The 19,433-nt window shown below is 45.3% G+C and overlaps 1 protein-coding gene across 5 annotated transcripts in view; it reads left to right on the top strand.

Annotated features, from left to right (window-relative positions):
* SLC5A9 (solute carrier family 5 member 9) overlaps positions 1-19,433 on the top strand; it is a 128,519-nt gene that overhangs the window by 56,856 nt on the left and 52,230 nt on the right. For 2 of the 5 annotated variants that reach the window (XM_040360534.1, XM_040360532.1), the window contains exons 13-16: positions 2,635-2,850; positions 6,308-6,431; positions 8,382-8,459; positions 10,276-10,492. In XM_040360534.1, the coding sequence (XP_040216468.1) occupies positions 2,635-2,850; positions 6,308-6,431; positions 8,382-8,459; positions 10,276-10,484 (627 nt within the window). In that variant the 3' untranslated portion in view covers positions 10,485-10,492. Of the gene's footprint in view, positions 1-2,634; positions 2,851-3,699; positions 3,889-6,307; positions 6,432-8,381; positions 8,460-10,275; positions 10,493-19,433 lie in introns of those variants that run through there. The other 3 variants (XR_005750632.1, XR_005750631.1, XM_040360533.1) reach the window with 3 other exon arrangements.

The following is a 19,433-nucleotide window of genomic DNA, read 5'->3' as shown; positions in this document are numbered from 1 at the left end:
AACGTAAATTCCGTCCAGCCCTATTCGCGAACGACTTACACAAACAACGTAAATAATTCAAAATTGGAAGCGGGAACGACGTCCATACTTAACATTGGCTGCGCCTCCTAATAGCAGGAGCAGCCTTTCGCAGAAAAAGCCTTTACGCAAACGACGTAAAAAACTACCGCCGGGTGCACATACGTTTGTGAATCGGTGTATCTAGGAAATTAGCATATTCTACGTCGACAACAACGGAAGCGCCCCTAGCGGCCAAAGTTATATTGCACACAATTCTACGCAGCCGCATTCAAGTTACGTCGGTGGAGGAAGCCTATTTTTTCAGCGTAACTGCCTTTGAGAATCGGCGTAACGCTACGCGGGCGTGGAATTCAAATTACGGCGGCGTATGTGAATCTACCCCAGTGTATCTGAATCGCGGCCAATGTTTCAAAATCTTTACTTAAATTCAGCATGGCAGGCAAACACCGGTAACCGTCTTTCCCTAAACTTTTCCCCAGTTCAGGCTTTGTAGCTGCCCCAGCAAACCTGCACAGGAGAGAGTCCATTATGGCAGATCTCCAGAGCTGGTATCTTCAGCGATCCCATACTCTTTAGACAGCTCTTTATCCTCGGGTGCTCCAGTTTCAGCAGTAAACTGGATGGACAAGCTCTGGCAACAGCGTTGCCTTACATTATGTGCACCCCACCATCTCTCTGGACCGGACGCCTGTCCATTTTATTAAGCATGAGATCAGTGGGTTGGACCCAAGAAAGCCTGCCAGGAAAGACGCAGGAAGCATATTAACACTGACCCTCCTGGCTGGGGCAGCAATAAACTTAAAGCGGGGGTTCACCCTATCAACGCAAAAAAAAATTGGTTTTTCTTCTTTTACCATAAAATCAGGCATTGTAGCGCGAGCTACAGTATGCCTGTCCCGATTTTTTTACCCCCGTACTCACCTTGTACTCGTAGATCAAAGATACCGGGGAATGGGCGTGCCTATGGAGACGGAGGATGATTGACGGCCGGCTCTGGCGCGTCACGCTTCTCCGGAAATAGCCGAAATAGGCTTGGCTCTTCACGGCGCCTGCGCATAGCCTGTGCGCAGGCGCCGTGAAGAGCCGAGACCTACTCCGGCTGTCTTCGGGGAGAGTGACGTGCCAGGGCCGGCCGTCAATCATCCTCCCTCTCCATAGGCACGCCCATTCCCCGCGGGAGCCGAAATCTACGATGTCCGATTACAAGGTGAGTCCGGGGTTAAAAAAATCGGGACAGGCATACTGTAGCTCGCGCTACAATGCCTGTCTCGATGGTAAAATCAAGTCAGTGAGGGTGAACTACCGCTTTAACTTGCTTACACTCAGATGACTTGTACTGCCCTGCAGTGTCCTGCACAACAAACCTGCCGATATTGAGCTTGCGCTACATTTTGGGCTTGAGTAACGTCACAACTCCTTTGGCCCAGATTCTCATACATTTACGTTGCTCCTGGGCAGCGTAATGTATGTGATTTACGTTACACCGCCGCAGGTTTACAGGTTTACAGCCTGATTCTCAGAACACTTACCTGTAAACTTGCGGCGGTGTATCGTTAAATCGCTCGGCGCAAGCCCGCCCAATTCAAATGGGGCGGGCACCATTTAAATTAGGCGCGCTCCCGCGCCGAGCGTACTGCGCATGCTCCGTCGGGTAAATTACCCGATGTGCATTGCGCTAAATGACGTCGCCCCGACGTCATTTGCTTAGACGTTTACGTAAATGGCATCCAGCGCCATTCACGGACGTCTTACGCAAACAACGTCATTTTTTTTAAATTCGACGCGGGAACGACGGCCATACTTGACATTGGTTGCCCTTCCTAATAGCAGGGGCAACCTTACGCGTCGCGTACGCTACGGAAACAACGTAAATTCTTAGCGTCGATCGCGCGTATGTTCGGGAATCTCGCGTAATTACCTCATTTGCTTAGACGACGGGGAAAACGACGATGCGACTCCTAGCGGCGGGAAAAAAAATTGCTTTTAAGATCTGACAGCGTAAGAGCCTTACGCCTGTCAGATCTAATGGGTATCTATGCGTAACTGATTCTAAGAATCAGTCGCATAGATACCCGGGGCCAGATGAGGAGTTACGACGGCGCAAATGGTGTTGCGCCGTCGTAACGCCTTTGAGAATCTGGGCCTTTATGTTTTAACTTAATCTGAGCCAGTATGTCAGAAAGTACTGAAGCCAATGTATGGGCATGACAACCAAAGCAACCAGCATTTTCAGAAGGACAGGTCCGCAGTAGTACAGGTTTTCTTTAACCCTTTGCAGCCAGCCTCACAGATATTTACTATTACAGTGATCACTAGCTGCAAAAGCCTCCCCTATGATGTACTTTCTCCTCTAAATGGAGAAAGATACTTTGCACCAGTTTCTCCTCACTAGATGGGAGAATGCAAGCAAAAAACTAGATATAGTTATAGATGGAGATATAGAGCGATCTGAACTTGATCTAGGCTGGTGTCAGGAACAAGGTCAGTTGGTAAGTATTTGCCTTTTTCTACATCTTGATTTATCGCATTTTGTTTGTCACAAAACCACAGGTGCACTTTGCATAACTTCACATTCTGTCATTGGTTACTTTCTTCTTTCTTTTGTCCCTGCAGGGAGCCTTCTGGGGTTTGATCCTTGGGCTGGTGGTGGGTTTGGTTCGAATGATAATGGATTTTTTATATCGAGCCCCAAACTGTGGAGAGGAGGACACCCGTCCAGCTGTGCTGAAGGATGTTCACTATTTGTATTTTGCGCTTATTCTTTTTGGGTTCACGGCAATTGTCTGCATTGTGATCAGCCTGTTTACCCCAGCTATACCCAATGAGAAGGTAAGACTGTCTTCGTTCCATCGAATAGGGGACTATGCGTTTTCTAAAACAATTGGTTTGGTTGTTTTGAGTTGAATGCTGGGCTAGTGATGGGGTAAATGTGTTAAATTTTTAATACTGCTTTGTGTTACATGTAATGATTTCACCTCTTGCACCGCATCAGTGGTGGCTGGCCCTTAATATTTTGAAGGGGTCAGGAAGGCGGCGATCAGAGGCCTCATTACCTTAGGAGGCAGGTGACAAAGATCCGGGGTAGGGCTGCTGCTCCTCACTCCAGCTACTCCTCCTGGCCAAATAGGAAGTTGGTCCTGAGACCCGATTGGCCAGGAGTCCTAAGACGCCCTGGCCAATCAGTCTCAGGACCTGCTTCCTGATTGGCCGGGAGGAAAATCGGAAAGACCATAATGAATCTTTAGTATGTTGTGTTATCTGGTCACTGTAGCAAGTGGTGCTTGCGTTTTGAAGGCCCAAAGCATTTAGGGATGTATGCTCAGAACGTGTATGTCTCTGAACGCATGGGGCCCTAAACATGAGTACCACTGGGTACAGCCTCCAATCGCATCCAGCCACAGTGCTTTGCAGTTTGTCATAGACGTTGACAGGCAGCAGGCAGCGGAGCTGGACGCTGCACCCATGCCTCCTGGGCACTAAAAACTGCTGGGATTGGATGCACAGGGGCTAAATGCTCAGTACATGTAGTCTAGTCATAAACTTAGTGTCAGCTTTTGTATGTCAATGAAAGAGGAAGTTGGTGGAGGAATGGAGAGTGATGAAAGAGATTATCAGTTTGGAGCAATAGCAATCAGTATAGGTTTTCTAACAAACCTGATAACTTGTTCACTCTTCCAGCAGGCAGCCCCATTTTCATGCACTTACAAACATGAGATAGTCACTTGATCTGGTGTCATCTTTAAAACGGGTACCTGGAAGGAAAGAAAAGAGATGGCTACCAAGAGTTTAACGTAGCCGAAGACCCATAAACTTGGTCTTGCACAAGATTTCGATTTAACAGCCATATTTCATAAAGGCAAAACCAAGGTAGGGTTGCCACCTGTCTAGGATTCACGCAATTAGTCCGGGTATTGAATTGTGTGTTCAGGTTTCAGACCTCCTGAAACCCAGACCCATAGGCTTGCATGAGGGGGACTGGTTTACCTGGGCACATTCTAATTTCCCCGTGCAGCGCAGATTCCCCCTGCTGCCCTGTGCACACACATGCTTAGATTGGACTGTGGCTCAGCAAGTAGCAAAGTACCACAACCACTGAATGCATAGGTGTGCGCATGGGCACTGTGCCTGGGCACACCCTAACCAGGTTTGCCAACCATCCAGGGGAATGGCTGCAGTGTCTGTGATACTGTACTGCCTAGAGCCAGTACAATCCGCCCCCAGAATGGATGGGGAGAGGAGAGAAGGCTCGATCTGCTCCTCCTTCTCTTGCCCCTAACAATCTGTGTATTCTCACCAGGGCTCAAGTCCTGCGGGAATGCATGGGAACGGAGTTCCTGCACTTTTTTCACAGCAGGAACTCCGTTACCTTTGCAGGACTAGAGCAGCCGAGCTGCCCGTGCCAATCCTTCACTAAGCGGCGATGTCCAGCTCGAGTCACTGTCAGGGGCAGGCGAACCTTAGTAATCCTTTGTTACTGGCCGCTTCCTGTATATGGATTCATCGGGTAGTGTGCGGGTATTCCGTCACTTCCTCTATGCTGCAATGTCTCCTGGGAGCTTTTGTCATTGTTCCCAGGAGACTTTGCGGAGGTCTGCCGCGAGTTATTGTGGGATTTAGAAAGATTTAGGAAAAAAAAAAAAACATGCGCTTTAGTAATTATGCATATGAGCGTATCATTTTTTAATTTTTTTTGGTGGGGGAGTGGATCTTGGGTGGGAGTTCCCACTTTTTTCCCCAGGACTTGACCCCTGATTCTCACCCACAATCCAATCCCCAGCATGCAGTGCCTCAGGAAAAGGTTGAATATGTGTGTGTGAGAGAAATTTCTAAAGCCCAGCAAATGCATTGTGGATGAAAAGTGACGATGCCTGAGCCTACATCCACGGGTGAATGAGCTTCACCATTCACGACATTTGACTCAAGTCTCTACCCAATCTCCATTTATTTTTATTTTTTCCCCCCTTGTTACAGAGGGAGTGAGTACACTAAGGTAGAATGCGCTCTGCGGACTCTGATGTAAGGGGGGCTTTGGGAACCCTGATTTAAGGGGGAATGCTGTGAACTCTGTAAGTGGGGGGCTTTGGTGAACAGAAACCCCCTTATATCAGAGTTACCCTTTACACCAGAGTCAAGTATTCCCTCTGTGACAAGTATGGGAATTTGTAGCTCATTGGTAGTGCCAAACAGTGGGTTTACTCAATGCCAGAAGTACATTTCAGGACTTTTTTTTTTCTGCCCACTTTTATTTAAAATAAAACAAAACGTTCCCACGCAGGGGGTTCTCACCATAAATGTAACAAACATAGAATTCGGCTTCATGGCTCTTTGCAGCTTCACTGCTCAGGCCTCCTGCCTTGGTCCTTCAGACCATCAAAAACACAGTCCCAGTGCACGTGCACAAAACGTTAAGCCGCGTACACACGACCAAACTATGTTTTTCTCGACGCGATTCTTGTCAAGCTTGCCTTGCATACACACGATCGTGAAAAAAAAATGCTTGGGCAAAGCGCGGTGCCCTTCAACACGTACAACGGCACTATAAAGGGGAAGTTCCATTCGGATGGCGCCACCCTTTGGGCTGCTTTTGCTGATTTTGTGTTAGTAAAAGTTTGGGGAGAGACGATTCGCGCTTTTCAGTCTTCATGCTTTTCAGTCTGTTACAGCGTGACAAATGTGTTATCTCCATTAAAAACGCTAGTTTTACCAGAATGAGCGCTCCCGTCTCATAATTTTGCTTCTGAGCATGCACGTTTTTTTTCCCGTCGTTAAAGCCTACACACGACGTGAACAACGAGAAAATTTAGAGCATTACAACTTGGTTAGCTTGACTGTTTCTCCTGCAGCTCCCAGCTGCTACATCTTCAGCTCGGGCCTTTGTCTGTCCTGACCTGGACAGTATGATGCGATGAACAACTCACAGTTCCCCTTCAGACTGAACCCCTCGAGCGTGGGGCCACTCACCTCTAACTCTGCCCCCAACATAAGCTCAGCACACAGCTGCGCCATTAGTGTGCCCGTTTCCTAGAAAATCTGTCCCAGACGGCCATTTTAACCAGCGGCACAGGCTCGACCTGCCACACACCTTAAATTTATTTTTCCGTGCCAAGCCAAAGTGTCCGGGTTTAGCTTGAGGGAAAGGTGACCATACTAGACCAAGGACTGGCAGAACAGTAAAAGAACACATTTTAGGAAGGTAAAAATCCTTGGAACTGCTTCATGTTTTCCTTTTTCTTGAAGTGTTACACTTCCTAGTCATAATACATGTATTTTCCTTTGCATTTCTTAGATCGGTCGTTTCACTTGGTGGACACGACACAGATCAGAGAAAAATACCAACCTGGAGGAATATGAAAAGACATCAGATAATGCTGAGGTACCTTCGAACACCCTGCTAATGGAGAATGACCCAGGTAATTTATGTTCATCTTTTGTGCATTCACCAACTAGTCAGGATTCTGGGCCACTCCGTGCAAAACGAACTGCACAGCGGAGGAAAGTATAACATGTTATTTAAAAAAAAAAAAAAATTCTGCCTTTAGTGTTCCTTTAAGATACTGAGAATCCTAACATAGTAATAACAGTACAGGTTACCTTCACTTTAAGGTGCTTCACTAATACAAAGCCAGAGGGAGTATGTGGCTGGGGATTCGGATTTTACTGCCTCCCTCCCCCATCCTGGCACCAGCCAGCATGGTCCGGAGATGGGTTTCCCGTCCCTAGGGGAAAATGGGGTCCCTAATCCTGTCCCCAGGGGTGATGGGGTCCCTAATGGGGTCCCCCAATATTGCAGTGTCCTCTGTCCCCTGCACCCTACCCCACAAACACACATTGTGTAGGTAGAACGCTCCTACCTTACACAGGTGTACAGCAAGCAGAGCAGCAGAGATCGCTGGCATAGTGCTGGATGGGGGCGGGAACTGCTGAAGTTAACTTTTCACATTAACAGGCTGGTGATTGGTTGCTAGGATTGCCCAGCAACCATCTGCTGTTTAATGCAAAAGTTAACTCCAGCAGTTCCCGCCCGCATCTAGCCCTGTGATGGCAGCCGCTCCCCAATGAAGAGGACAGTGGCGAAAATGTCTGTGGGCCCATGAATTAATCACGGGCACTGATGGGCTGGACATTCAGCGTATGCGGGTTGCTGACCCCTGCTCTAATGTATACACAGAACAGACATTCTAGGAAGGGGGAGCAAGGTGAGCTGAACTGCTGAGACAAAACTTGAGCAACTTAACTGATTCTTCTGTGAACTCTAAGGCCGGGTACACACGGACAAACATGTATGGTGAAAGCGGTCCGTCGGACCGTTTTCACCATACATGTCTGCCAGAGGGCTTCTGTACGATGGTTGTACACACCATCGTACAGAAGTCCGCGCGTAAACAATACGCGGGGCGTGTCCGCGGTGTCGCCGCGTCGATGACGCGGTGTCGCCGCGACAATGACGCGGCGACGTGGGCGGCCCGCCTTTAAAATGCTTCCACGCATGCGTCGAAGTCATTCGACGCATGCGAGGCACGGCGGGCGGCTGGACATGTACGGTAGGTCTGTACTGACGACCGTACATGTCCGAGCGGGCTGAATTCCAGCGGGCTGTTTTAAAACAAGTCCAGGAATATTTGTCTGCTGGGAAAAGGCCCGGCGGGCAAATGTTTGCTGGAATTCGGCCCGCTCGCGCCCACACACGACCAAACATGTCTGCTGAAACTGGCCTGCGGGCCAGTTTCAGCAGACATGTTTGCTCGTGAGTATGGGGCCTTAGGCCTAGTACACACGAGAGGATTTATCCGCGGATACGGATTTTGATCCGATGGAGTGTACTCACCATCGGATCGAAATCCGCGCCGAAATCACATCGCGATGACGTGTCGCGCCGTCGCCACGATGATGACGCGGCGACGTGCGCGACGCTGTCATATAATGAATTCCACGCATGCGTCGAATCATTATGACGCATGCGGGGCATTCATTCGGACGGATTGATCCGGTGAGTCTGTACAGACCAGCGGATCAATCCGTTGGGATGGATTCAAGCGGATAGTTTTTAAAGCAAGTCTTAAAATTTTTATCCGCTTGAAATCCATCCCAGGGGATAAAAATCCGCGGAAACAGATCTGCTGGATTGTACACACCAGGGGATCTACCCGCTGGAGCCGGTCCTCGGATCAATTCCAGCAGATGGATCCTCTCGTGTGTACGGGGCCTGAGGATAATTTTGTAAATTGCTCCACAATATATGCAGCTACAGAGGTCAGTGAGGGCTTGTTTTTAAAGCGCATTTACATAAATGCATATATTCTGGCCACAGGTCCATTACCAGTGTACAATTTTTAAACATCAGTTTTTGTTTACACTTCCAGCACAGGGATCAATGGTACCACAAGTTGAAGTGATAACCAAAAGTTCATCCATCAAAGAGCAGAAATCAGCGCGCAATGGTGAGTAAGAAGAGTATTATTTCTAAGAAAGCTGTTTATCTTAAAAAAAATAAAAAAAGACATTGAAGATATAGGGTGATGATTAGTCTAAAACTAATATATGCGCAACAAGGGTTCCTCCAGAGGGGTCTAGGGGTTCCTTGAGCTGTGGTTGACCACCCATCTGATGGTGCCTTCATATATATTGGTCCAACGCCACTTTATAGAGCCAACAGCAGAACTCCAATGATCTTAACTGTCAGTGGTGGTCAGAATTCCACCCTTACTATGAATGAAGGGGCGAATTAATAACCTGTTCATTCATAAATCATGTTTCATTCATGAAGGCTATAGTACAGTTTTTATTAAGGATGCACCGACACTGGTATCAGTGCTGATACCGAGTATTTCCAAGCATACTCGTGAAATTGCTCCAGATACCCAAAACCAATACTTTGTGTTGCGATTTGTGTGCATAAAAAATGAATAGGCCCAAATTGCGCTGCAAAGAATTGAATGTGGTGCGATTTTCCTGTCTGAATTGCATGTGGATTCCCCATTGCTTGTCTTAGTTATTCTGAGTCTAATCTTACACAGTGGCTTGGGATCCTCTTGCCTCTCCCATGGCTTTGCTCCCCACATCTCCAGCGGTTTGAGCCAATCCATTGGACTCCCCTCCCCCCATTCCACACCGTCTTACTGCACCATATTACTGGGCTAGATGGCTTCTGATTGGTCAGTGTCATTCATGTGATGGTGCTCACCAATTAGAATCCATGCAGTATGTGCTGTCGGCACTGCAATGAGAGAAAGCCGCAGCGATGTCAAATTCCTGGACCGGTAAAGCAGGTTTACGGCATCTGGGATTGTGGCAATCGGGTACGGCACTGCTCTGAAATCATGACAAGCCCTGGTTCACATAGGAGCGGTTAAAGAAAACCACATGTGAATCGTACAGGATAAGCCCCAAATTACTTTTCAAATCGCATGAAATTCTTATGATTTGCACCCATTTATTTTATATAGATGCAAATCGCACCACAAAGTACTGTATTGGTACTCATACTCGCCAAGTAAACAAAAGTGTCAGCGCAAACCTGGTTTCTATAAATAGGGGAGGGCAGGCAAAGTCATTAGTCTGGATGAACTCAGGGCTGGTGCTAGACTACTAGGCAAGACTAGCTACATACACCCCCCAAAAAACAAACTTGCACAATGCCCACCTCCTGCACATAATGCCCCCCCTCTTTAACCCTACACTCTCTCCTTCCTACACACACTGCCCCCCTTTAATCCTACACACCTTTCCTTTATACACTGCCCCCCTTTAAGCCTACAACCCCCTTCCTGTATACACCCCCCCTCCAAATCCTATACTACGCTTCCTGTATACACTGCCCCCCTTTAACCCTACACCACCTTCCCGCACAAACTGCCCCCTCATTGAACTGGCATGAGCTGCTTAGCTGTACAGAGTAAGTAGCACATGGTTGGAGTTGTCTGCCCCCATGGCTCGTGGTTCCACCTGACCAGAGTTCATCCACCTGCTCTCGCAGCTTCCGGTTCTCACACTGCAGGTAAGTGATGGGAGAGTGACTGACTCGCTTACGTGCAGTTCTGCATTTTGGTTATGTATTTGGCTGTTTGATTGGAGTGCAGCTTTAACCATTTGTAGACCTATGAAACTCATCTACCTTAGATGTGACCTGACAATGTCTTCCAATCTCTCAAGGCCTAGCTCCCCCCCAAAAAGACCATTAGATGCTAGTGGACCTCCTCAGGGGAGGGATTTGACCCATATTGTGTTCTTGTACTAATTGCCACATTCTGATTGCAGCTGCTTCGTTCCCCTGGTGGAAGAAGGTTGGTTTCTGGTTCTGTGGATTGTCTATGCAGCCTGAAGTCAAGCTGTCTAAAGAGGAAGAGGAGAAGTTACAGAGGAAGCTGACCAGTATTGATGAAGTTCCATTATGGAGAAACGTGTGCAATGTTAACGCTGTCATCCTCCTAGCCATCAATGTTTTCCTATGGGCATATTTTGCCTAAAATGTGGACAGTAAGGCCCCGTACTCACGACCAAACATGTCTGCTGAAACTGGTCCGCAGGCCAGTTTCAGCAGACATGTTTGGTCGTGTGTAGGTGCGAGCGGGCCGAATTCCAGCAAACATTTGCCCGCCGGGCCTTTTCCCAGCGGACAAATATTCCTGGACTTGTTTTAAAACAGTCCGCTGGAATCCTGCCCGCTCGGACATGTACGGTCGTCAGTACAGACCTACCGTACATGTCCAGGCGCCCGCCGTCCCTCGCATGCGTCGAATGACTTAGACGCATGCGTGGAAGCATTTTAAAGGCGGCCCGCCCACGTCGCTGCGTCATTGTCGCGGCGACACCGCGTCATCGACGCGGCGACACCGCGGACACGCCCCGCGTATTGTTTACGCGCGGACTTCTGTACGATGGTGTGTACAACCATCGTACAGAAGCCCTCTGGCAGACATGTATGGTGAAAACGGTCCGACGGACCGCTTTCACCATACATGTTTGGTCGTGAGTACCCGGCCTAACAGTGACTGAATTAAAGGAATGGTCATCATCCACTGTGCGGACTTCTGGAAGGATACACCGTTCCAGCTAGAAAAGGAAGGGGCATGCGCAATGTATGAACTTGATACAAAATAGTGCAATGTATGAACTTGAATCAATATGGCGCTATGTATGAACTTGATACAAAATGGCGCAATGTATGAACGTGATACAATATGTCAAACAGCAATGCACTTGTACTATAAAATATAAGCAGTGATTGAATATTTTAACTAGAGTGAAAGCAATTGTTCCTGGGATTATGAGGTTTGAAGACTCTGCCACGACGTCTACTGTCATTTACCAGCTGCACAGTAGCGAAAAGCAATTTGTTTTTCTTCATGCCTCTTGTGTTCTTTTATATACTATCTGAGACTCTCGTACAGCAGTTTAACACTTTTTCTTCTAAAGCGATATGGTGGCTGCATTTGTTTTCTTTGCTTAGGCTTTTCTCCCCGCTTGGTTTTGATCTGGCCAGTAACATACCTTCTGTATAAGGCTGCTTTCACACTGGGACACTTGGGCCCAGATTCTCAACCAAGATACGCCGTCGTATCTATGCGACTGATTCTTAGAATCAGTTACGCATAGATATCCATTAGATCCGACAGGCGTAAGTCTCTTACGCCGTCGGATCTTAAGTGCAATTTTTTTTTGCCCGCTAGGTGGCGCTTCCGTCGAAATCCGCGTCAAATATGCAAATTGGCTAGATACGCGAATTCCCGAACGAACGCGCGGCCGACGCAGTAAAGTTACGACGTTTACGTTAGGCTTTTCCCAGCATATAGTTGCCCCTGCTATATAAGGCGCAGCCAATGTTAAGTATGGCCGTCGTTCCCACGTGGAAATTTTAAAAAGTTGTTGTCCAAGGGAGGGGGCGGGCACGACACTCCACACCAGGGAGAAAGCCTTGCATTACTGTGTGGAGTTACAGACAGAAGAACAGGAAGTGCGGATTTCTCAGAAGAAATAAGGACATTTAAAAGCAAAATGGAAGGATGAGGTAAGTGAAGGAGGACTGCACTAAGGTAAAGGAAGCTATTTAGGAAAAAAAAATTACTTTTACAACCCCTTTAAGAAATGGTAAGCTCCAATATAATGTTTGCTTTTTGGTTTAATACCTCTTTAAAGACCCACAATATAGTGCCCAATATGCTCCTATCCCTCTTCATTAGAAAAAAATAATCATCACCAGTCCATAAACGCACCAACTTGCTGTTGTTTTTTGTGTAATCAAACCCTGACCACACCACCCTATCAGCTGTCAATACTGGGAAGTGAGAAGACACTCATGTTGAACCATTGATCACCAATTAGCAGCTTTACAGCTTCAGCTCACGTTCACACTGAGGACCCCTGAAGTTGCCAAAATACTTTTGGGAATCAGTGCGGCGCTGAAAAGTTGGTGTTGCACCGATTCGGACAGTGCCATTCCTTGCAATAGGTGGCAATTTCGCCTCGGGATGTAAAAAATAACGTTTTTAATGGTCTAGAAAAAACAACGTTTTTTTCAACCCGATTATTAAAACGGCCTTGCCTACACACGATTGTGAAAAAAAAAAAGCTCTAGCAAAGCGTGGTGGCGTACGGCACTATAAAGGGGAAGTTCCATGCGGATGGCGCCACCCTTGGGGCTGCTTTTGCTGATTTCGTGTTAGTAAAAGTTTGGTGAGAGACGATTTGCACTTTTCAGTCTGTTGCAGCGTGATGAATGTGCTATCTCCATTACGAACGCTAATTTTACCAGAAAGAGCGCTCCTGTCTCATAACTTGTTTCTAAACATGCACGTTTTTTTCAGGTCGTTAAAGCCCACACACGACCATTTTTTACGACGTTAAAAAAACGTTGTGAAAAATTAGAGCATGTTCAAAACTTTTAATGCCCATTTTTTACATCGTGACAAATGCTCTGGAGCCCACACACAATCATTTTTAATGACACTTAAAAAAAAACGTAATTTTTTACAACCCGAAAAACGGTCGTGTGTACGCAGCATCAGGGTTGAAAAAAGTGAAGCATTGAATTAGTACTTGGCAGACAAGACCTGAGAGTGTTTTGCATTAGGCATGGGAGGACCTCAACTTGAAAATGTTACAGATGATTGGTTAAATTGCCCCCCCCCCCAATATCATGTACCAAAAACGAAGTATATATGTTGGCTGCATTCACACCTGAGCATAGCGTTTTGCGCAGCGATTTTGGACAGGTCTAGGGTCACCAATGTAAAAAGCAGAAAAACGCCCAAATCTGCCTAAAAAAAAAGTCCCAGAACTTATTTGAGCTTCAAGCGTTTTTGAACTTCTGGCTTCAGGCGTTTTGGAGTGGAGATGTGAACCATCTCCATAGAGAATAATTGATTTTTTCCACTCCAGCGTTTTGTAGCTTCAGGCTTCAAGCTACAAAACGCTCAGGTGTGAATGGGGTCTAAAGGGTGGGTTTACTATCGGCTCAGTTTGTAATATAATCAGGTTATCACTATTTATCCATTTCATGTTTATAAAGACGACATCTTTAACCACTTAAGACCCAGACCTTTAGGCAGCTAAAGGACCCAGCCAGGTTTTGCGATTCGGCACTCCGTCGCTTTAACAGACAATTGCGCGGTCGTGCGACGTGGCTCCCAAACAAAATTGGTGTCCTTTTTTCCCACAAATAGAGCTTTCTTTTGGTGGTATTTGATCACCTCTGCGGTTTTTATTTTTTGCGCTATAAACAAAAATCAAGCGACAATTTTGAAAAAAATTCAATATTTTTTGCTATAATAAATATCCCCCAAAAATATCTAAAAAAATAATTTTCTTCAGTTTAGGCTGATACGTATTTTTCTACCTATTTTTGGTAAAAAAAAAAACGCAATAAGCGCTTATCAGTTGGTTTGCGCAAAATGTATAGCGTTTACAAAATAGGGGATAGTTTTATTGCATTTTTATTATATATTTGTTTTTTTTTTACTACTAATGGCGGCGATCAGCGATTTTTTTTTCGTGACTGTGACATTACGGCGGACACTTCAGGCAAATTTTCACAGAAAAAAATGCATTTAAAATGCGTTGTTTACTGTGAAAATGACAGTTGCAGTTTGGGAGTTAACCACAGGGGGCGCTGATGGGGTTATGTGTGTCCTTAAGTGTGTTTACAACTGTAGGGGGTGTGGCTGTAGGTGTGACGTCATTGATTGTGTATCCCTATAAAAGGGATCACACGATCGATGACGCCGCCACAGTGAAGAACGGGGGAAGCTGTGTTTACACACAGCTCTCCCCGTTCTTCAGCTCTGGGGACCGATCGCGGGACTCCAGCGGCGATGGGGTCCCGGAGCTTCGGACCAGGTCGCGGGTGCGCGCCCCACAGCTTGGCACTAGCACAGGACGTACCTGTACGTGCCCAGCCGTGCCATTCTCCCGACGTAAATGTGCAGGAGGCGGTCATGAATAAACAGGACTTTTTCATCTTGTAGTTTTAGTGTGATTGTTTGCAGCCACCCCTCCCCCCCTCTCTGCACTGCCACACTATTCACTTTTTTTGTGGGGGAGAGGGGAGCTGGTAACTGATTTTGACTGGTAGGCCTCCCCCCACTTCCGGTCTGATCACATTGGCAATCTGAGCAGAAGTTCGGCTCCTCCTCCTTCCCCCTGCAGCCTTCTGGGACACATCACAAGAAAATGCCAAGACACCAGCTGAAATGTATCAGTAATTGGAAAGCAATCCTGCCCCTTGTCAGTGCTAATAACATTTAAAAAGTCTAAACTGATGACCTATAAAAAGGTGTCTCATTACCAAGGTGTCACACAGGAAACTTCTCATGATGGGTAAAAGCAAAGAGCTCTCTCAAGACCTTCACAACCTTATTGTTGCAAAACACTGAAGGCTTAAGTCACAGAAGGATTTCTAACGTCTGAATGTTCCAGTGAGCACTGTTGGGGCCATAATCTGGAAGTGGAAAGAACATAATTTCACCATAAACCGGCCACAACCAGGTGCCCCTCGCAAGATTTCTGACAGAGGAGTGGAAAGAATTATCGGAAGGGTTGTCCATGAGCCAAGGAGCACTTGTGGAGAGCTTCAAAAAGAGCTTGCATTCAGTGCCATCTTAAGAGCATTATAGGCCCCCGGGCAATACAGTGCACTGGGGCCCTGTCTACACAATCACGCACTAGAATAAAAATGCAAATTATCAATAAGGCGATATTTATTGGTACTTTCAACAAAATCAGTGTTTAAACATTAAACACAACGTTTGAACAATATAACATGAGCTTGAAAAGCAAGAAATTGAAAAACAAGACATTACTGATTGAAATTGGACAGTACAAAAACACTAATCATTTATTAAATTTGCGACACTTTTTTGTACAGAATTCCTTTATAACTGGCTTGAAGTCAATGGTTTTTAGGATGTCATGTTCAATGCACATTAGTGAAAGCCAGTTCAAACGATGCTGCCCCATTGTGCTGCGAAGCTCATTTTTTATCAGTTTCAATCTTGAGAACGAACGCTCTCCTGCACAGTTGGTCACCATCATGCACATGAACACTCTGAGTGCAATTTCCACATTCGGAAAAACAGATTTCAAGTTGTCTGAAATTATTTTTCTGTACAATGCAGGAAGAGTCTCACAATTTTGATCAAGAATCATGTAGTGCTTGAGATGCTCACATTCATTTAGTAGGTCACCATAATCAAGATCTTTGTGATAAACATTAGCCAGATATTCACACCTTTTTTTTAGGTCATCAGAACGAATTGTTTTTAATTCACAGAAGAATGAAAACATATTTCCAATCGATGAATAAGCTTCTGCACGTTTTGTCAGTGCAGGAATTAGAGAGTCCAGAACAGGAAGGAATGTTTCCACCTTAAACTTTTCACTTTTACTGAGAAGTACCTCTTCTTCTGATCCGTCATATCTAGTGAGGCGTACACTTCGCTTTCCTTCCCGTTTTTCCTTATATTCTGAATCTGGACACCTACTCCTGGCTTTCAATTCATATGCACTAAATCTGTCTCTAGTATCCTGAAGATAAGTTTTTAGAGACTCAAGAAGGTTCATGGCAACAAGTATATTCATATCCTCTGATTGCAGGACCTTGCTTGTTTTGTTGACTCTTTCAAGAACGTCATTCCAAAGAATTGTGAGGAAGATCGTTTCCAGGTTTTCCATTTTGTCACTCAATCCTTTTGCCTCTCGCCTTGTATTTACTTCCTGTTCAGTGTCAGCTGATACAGAATCTAGTGCATTTTTAATTTTCTCAAAACCCTCATGTAAAGCATGAACAGCATCAAAATGTGCCGACCATCTTGTGTCAGACAGACGCTTGACCACAATGTTTTTCCCAAGAGATGTTGCAAGAACATTCCATCGATGTGTGGAAGCAGAGAAGAATGAATAAAGACGCTGAACAAAGTCGAAGAATTTTACACACTGTAGACAACACTCTGCTGCTTTTACTCCCACCAGGTTCAAGCTGTGTCCAGCACAGGGGACATACACGGCAAACTCATTCAACTGAAGAATCCGTGCTTGCAATCCAGTATAGCGTCCAGACATATTTGAGGCATTGTCATATGACTGACCACGGCAGTTGGATAGTGGAATTTTGTTCTCCTTAAGGAATCCCACAACAGTGTCGGCAAGATTCTTTGCTCCATGAGAAAAGATGGGGATGAACTTAAGAAAACGTTCCACAGGCTCACATCCTCGAATGTACCGGACAGTAAATGTCAGTTGATCGGTGTGTGAGATGTCTGGAGTGGAATCTACACTTATTGAATAATATTTTGATTCTTTTATTTCTTCAAGAATAGCAGAAAGAACATGTTGTCCCATTATTTCAATGAATTCCTCACAAATGTTTGCTGATAAATATGATGGGTTCCCCTTTCCTGGATTCCCATACAATTTGAGATGTTCTTCCAAAAAAGGGTCAAATTCACTTAACAGCTCAAGAATACCCAAATAGTTTCCATTTTTAGCAGACCCAATTATTTGGTTTTCTCCACGAAATGGCAAACCTCTGGAGGCAAGAAAGCGAATTACAGAAACCACTCGTGTCAACACTTTATGCCAATACTCCTGCTCTGAGCGAAGTTGTTGAAGTAATAGTGTATCAACATTTCCAGTTTCTTTATGGCGAATAAAATATGCCGTCATGCACTTGCGATGTTCTTCTCCATTTTCATGTTCACCAATAACATTGCTGTGCTTCCAGTCATTATATCCTGATGTAGCAAAGGGAGATTCTGTCTTGGAAAATAGGCGACATGCAAAGCAGTACAAACGACCTTGGGATGGCGAATAGAGTAGCCATTCACGCTTTACACACTCGCCATTCCGCAATTCACGTTTAAACACATTCTTTGACAAATACCTTGTCTGTGTATTTTCTCTTCCAGTTCCCTTATACACTCTGCCTGAGTTTAAAAGGTTGCAGTCATGATTCTGGCATGCTGTCGGCCCACTACGAATCCAGTAATCCACTGTACTAGTATTGCTAATATCCCATAGCCCCGGATCTGTGTCTTGGGTTGCAAACTCCCTTACTGATACAGATGTGGGCATTTCCTCTTGTGGATTTTCCCCAGCAGTAGGATCAGGGAATGATACCATTGGTATTTCTGCTGGAATTGAAGTGCATGTAGATGTGGATGCTACATCTGGAGGAGCAGAACTACTGGCTGACGTTGCACCTGTATTGAGCCAAGATGTTAGTTTTGGAAGTTTGCACATTTTCTCTTTCTCCTCTGCAGCCTTTTTCCTCTTCTGTGCTCCACTCAAAACATTACGTTTCATTTCTGCACTAAAGGTTATTTTCACCAACACGTAATAAACTTTATTTTTCCTCACCTTTTTTACACTTCCTCGAACGAGTGGCAACTCTAAGATTGCTATATAAGGGGGACACATAAGATATTACAGTCAAAACTTGAGGGGCACTAATAACTTAAAGTGGATGTAAACCCAAACATTTTTTTTTTTTTTTGTGATGTCACAATGTAGAGTACCCAGGCAGTACACACGCCACTCCAACATTAATACCCACCAGCACCAGCAGTACCCACACCAGCATTACCCACCAGCACCAGAGTGTGTACATTTATATATATATCTATATATATTTTGTTTTTTTAGTTGTATGATTAAAGTGGATGTAAACCAAAACATTTTTTTTTTGTGATGTCACAATGTAGAGTACCCAGGCAGTACACACGCCACTCCAACATTATTACCCACCAGCACCAGCAGTACCCACACCAGCATTACCCACCAGCACCAGAGTGTGTACATTTATATATATATATCTATATATATTTCGTTTTTTTAGTTGTATGATTAAAGTGGATGTAAACCCAAACATTTTTTTTTTTTGTGATGTCACAATGTAGAGTACCCAGGCAGTACACACGCCACTCCAACATTAATACCCACCAGCACCAGCAGTACCCACACCAGCATTACCCACCAGCACCAGAGTGTGTACATTTATATATATATCTATATTTATTTCGTTTTTTTAGTTGTATGATTAAAGTGGATGTAAACCCCCAAAAAAATAAGATGTCACGATGTAGAGTATAATATTTCCTATAATCTGTGCCCAGTCTTGCCACACAGAGTTAATCCAGCGCTGAGCAATCCTCTTCCAGATAAAACCCTGTCTAAATAAAAAGTATGTTCTTCTCTCCTTGCTTTGAGTGACAGGTTATTTACATATCTAGCTTGGACATGTTTATCATATGTTATGTTAAGTTTATCATAATATGAGGTGATCCACAGGTCATTGTATATTACCATGATGTGTTATGTGGGGGAGGGGTGTATTTCTCACTTTTTATACTGTGGATCACCTCATATTATGATAAACATAACATAGGAGATAGGAGATATTCCCCTCGCAATGCGCCGCTGATTGCAGCGGCGCATGCGCAGGGGGGGATCCTCGTCTGAAGGGCCGGCCCCGCCGACCCATGCCGGAATGAAATCTCCCGCGCGCAGTGACGTCATCGCCGCTCCAGCCAATCACAGCGCTGGAGCGGCGATACCCAGAAGACATGCTCGGCGTGGACCAGGTAAGTTCCCTACCTCGTTCTGACGTAAGTATTTCATAATGAGCTAATATGCGGTGCATACTAGCTCATTATGGCTTTTGCCTTGCAGGTGTAAACAAAAATAAAAATGTATATGCGGGTTTACAACCGCTTTAACTCTGTGTGGCAAGACTGGGCACAGATGATAGGAAATATATATATATATATATATATATATATATATATATATATATATATATATATATATATATATATATAAAAATATAGATATATATATAAATGTACACACTCTGGTGCTGGTGGGTAATGCTGGTGTGGGTACTGCTGGTGCTGGTGGGTATTAATGTTGGAGTGGCGTGTGTA

This window comes from Rana temporaria, chromosome 7, assembly GCF_905171775.1.
Source record: "Rana temporaria chromosome 7, aRanTem1.1, whole genome shotgun sequence".
NCBI lineage: Eukaryota > Metazoa > Chordata > Amphibia > Anura > Ranidae > Rana > Rana temporaria.
Note: the sequence above shows the minus strand (reverse complement) of the source record. Positions and strands in the feature narration are given on the sequence as shown.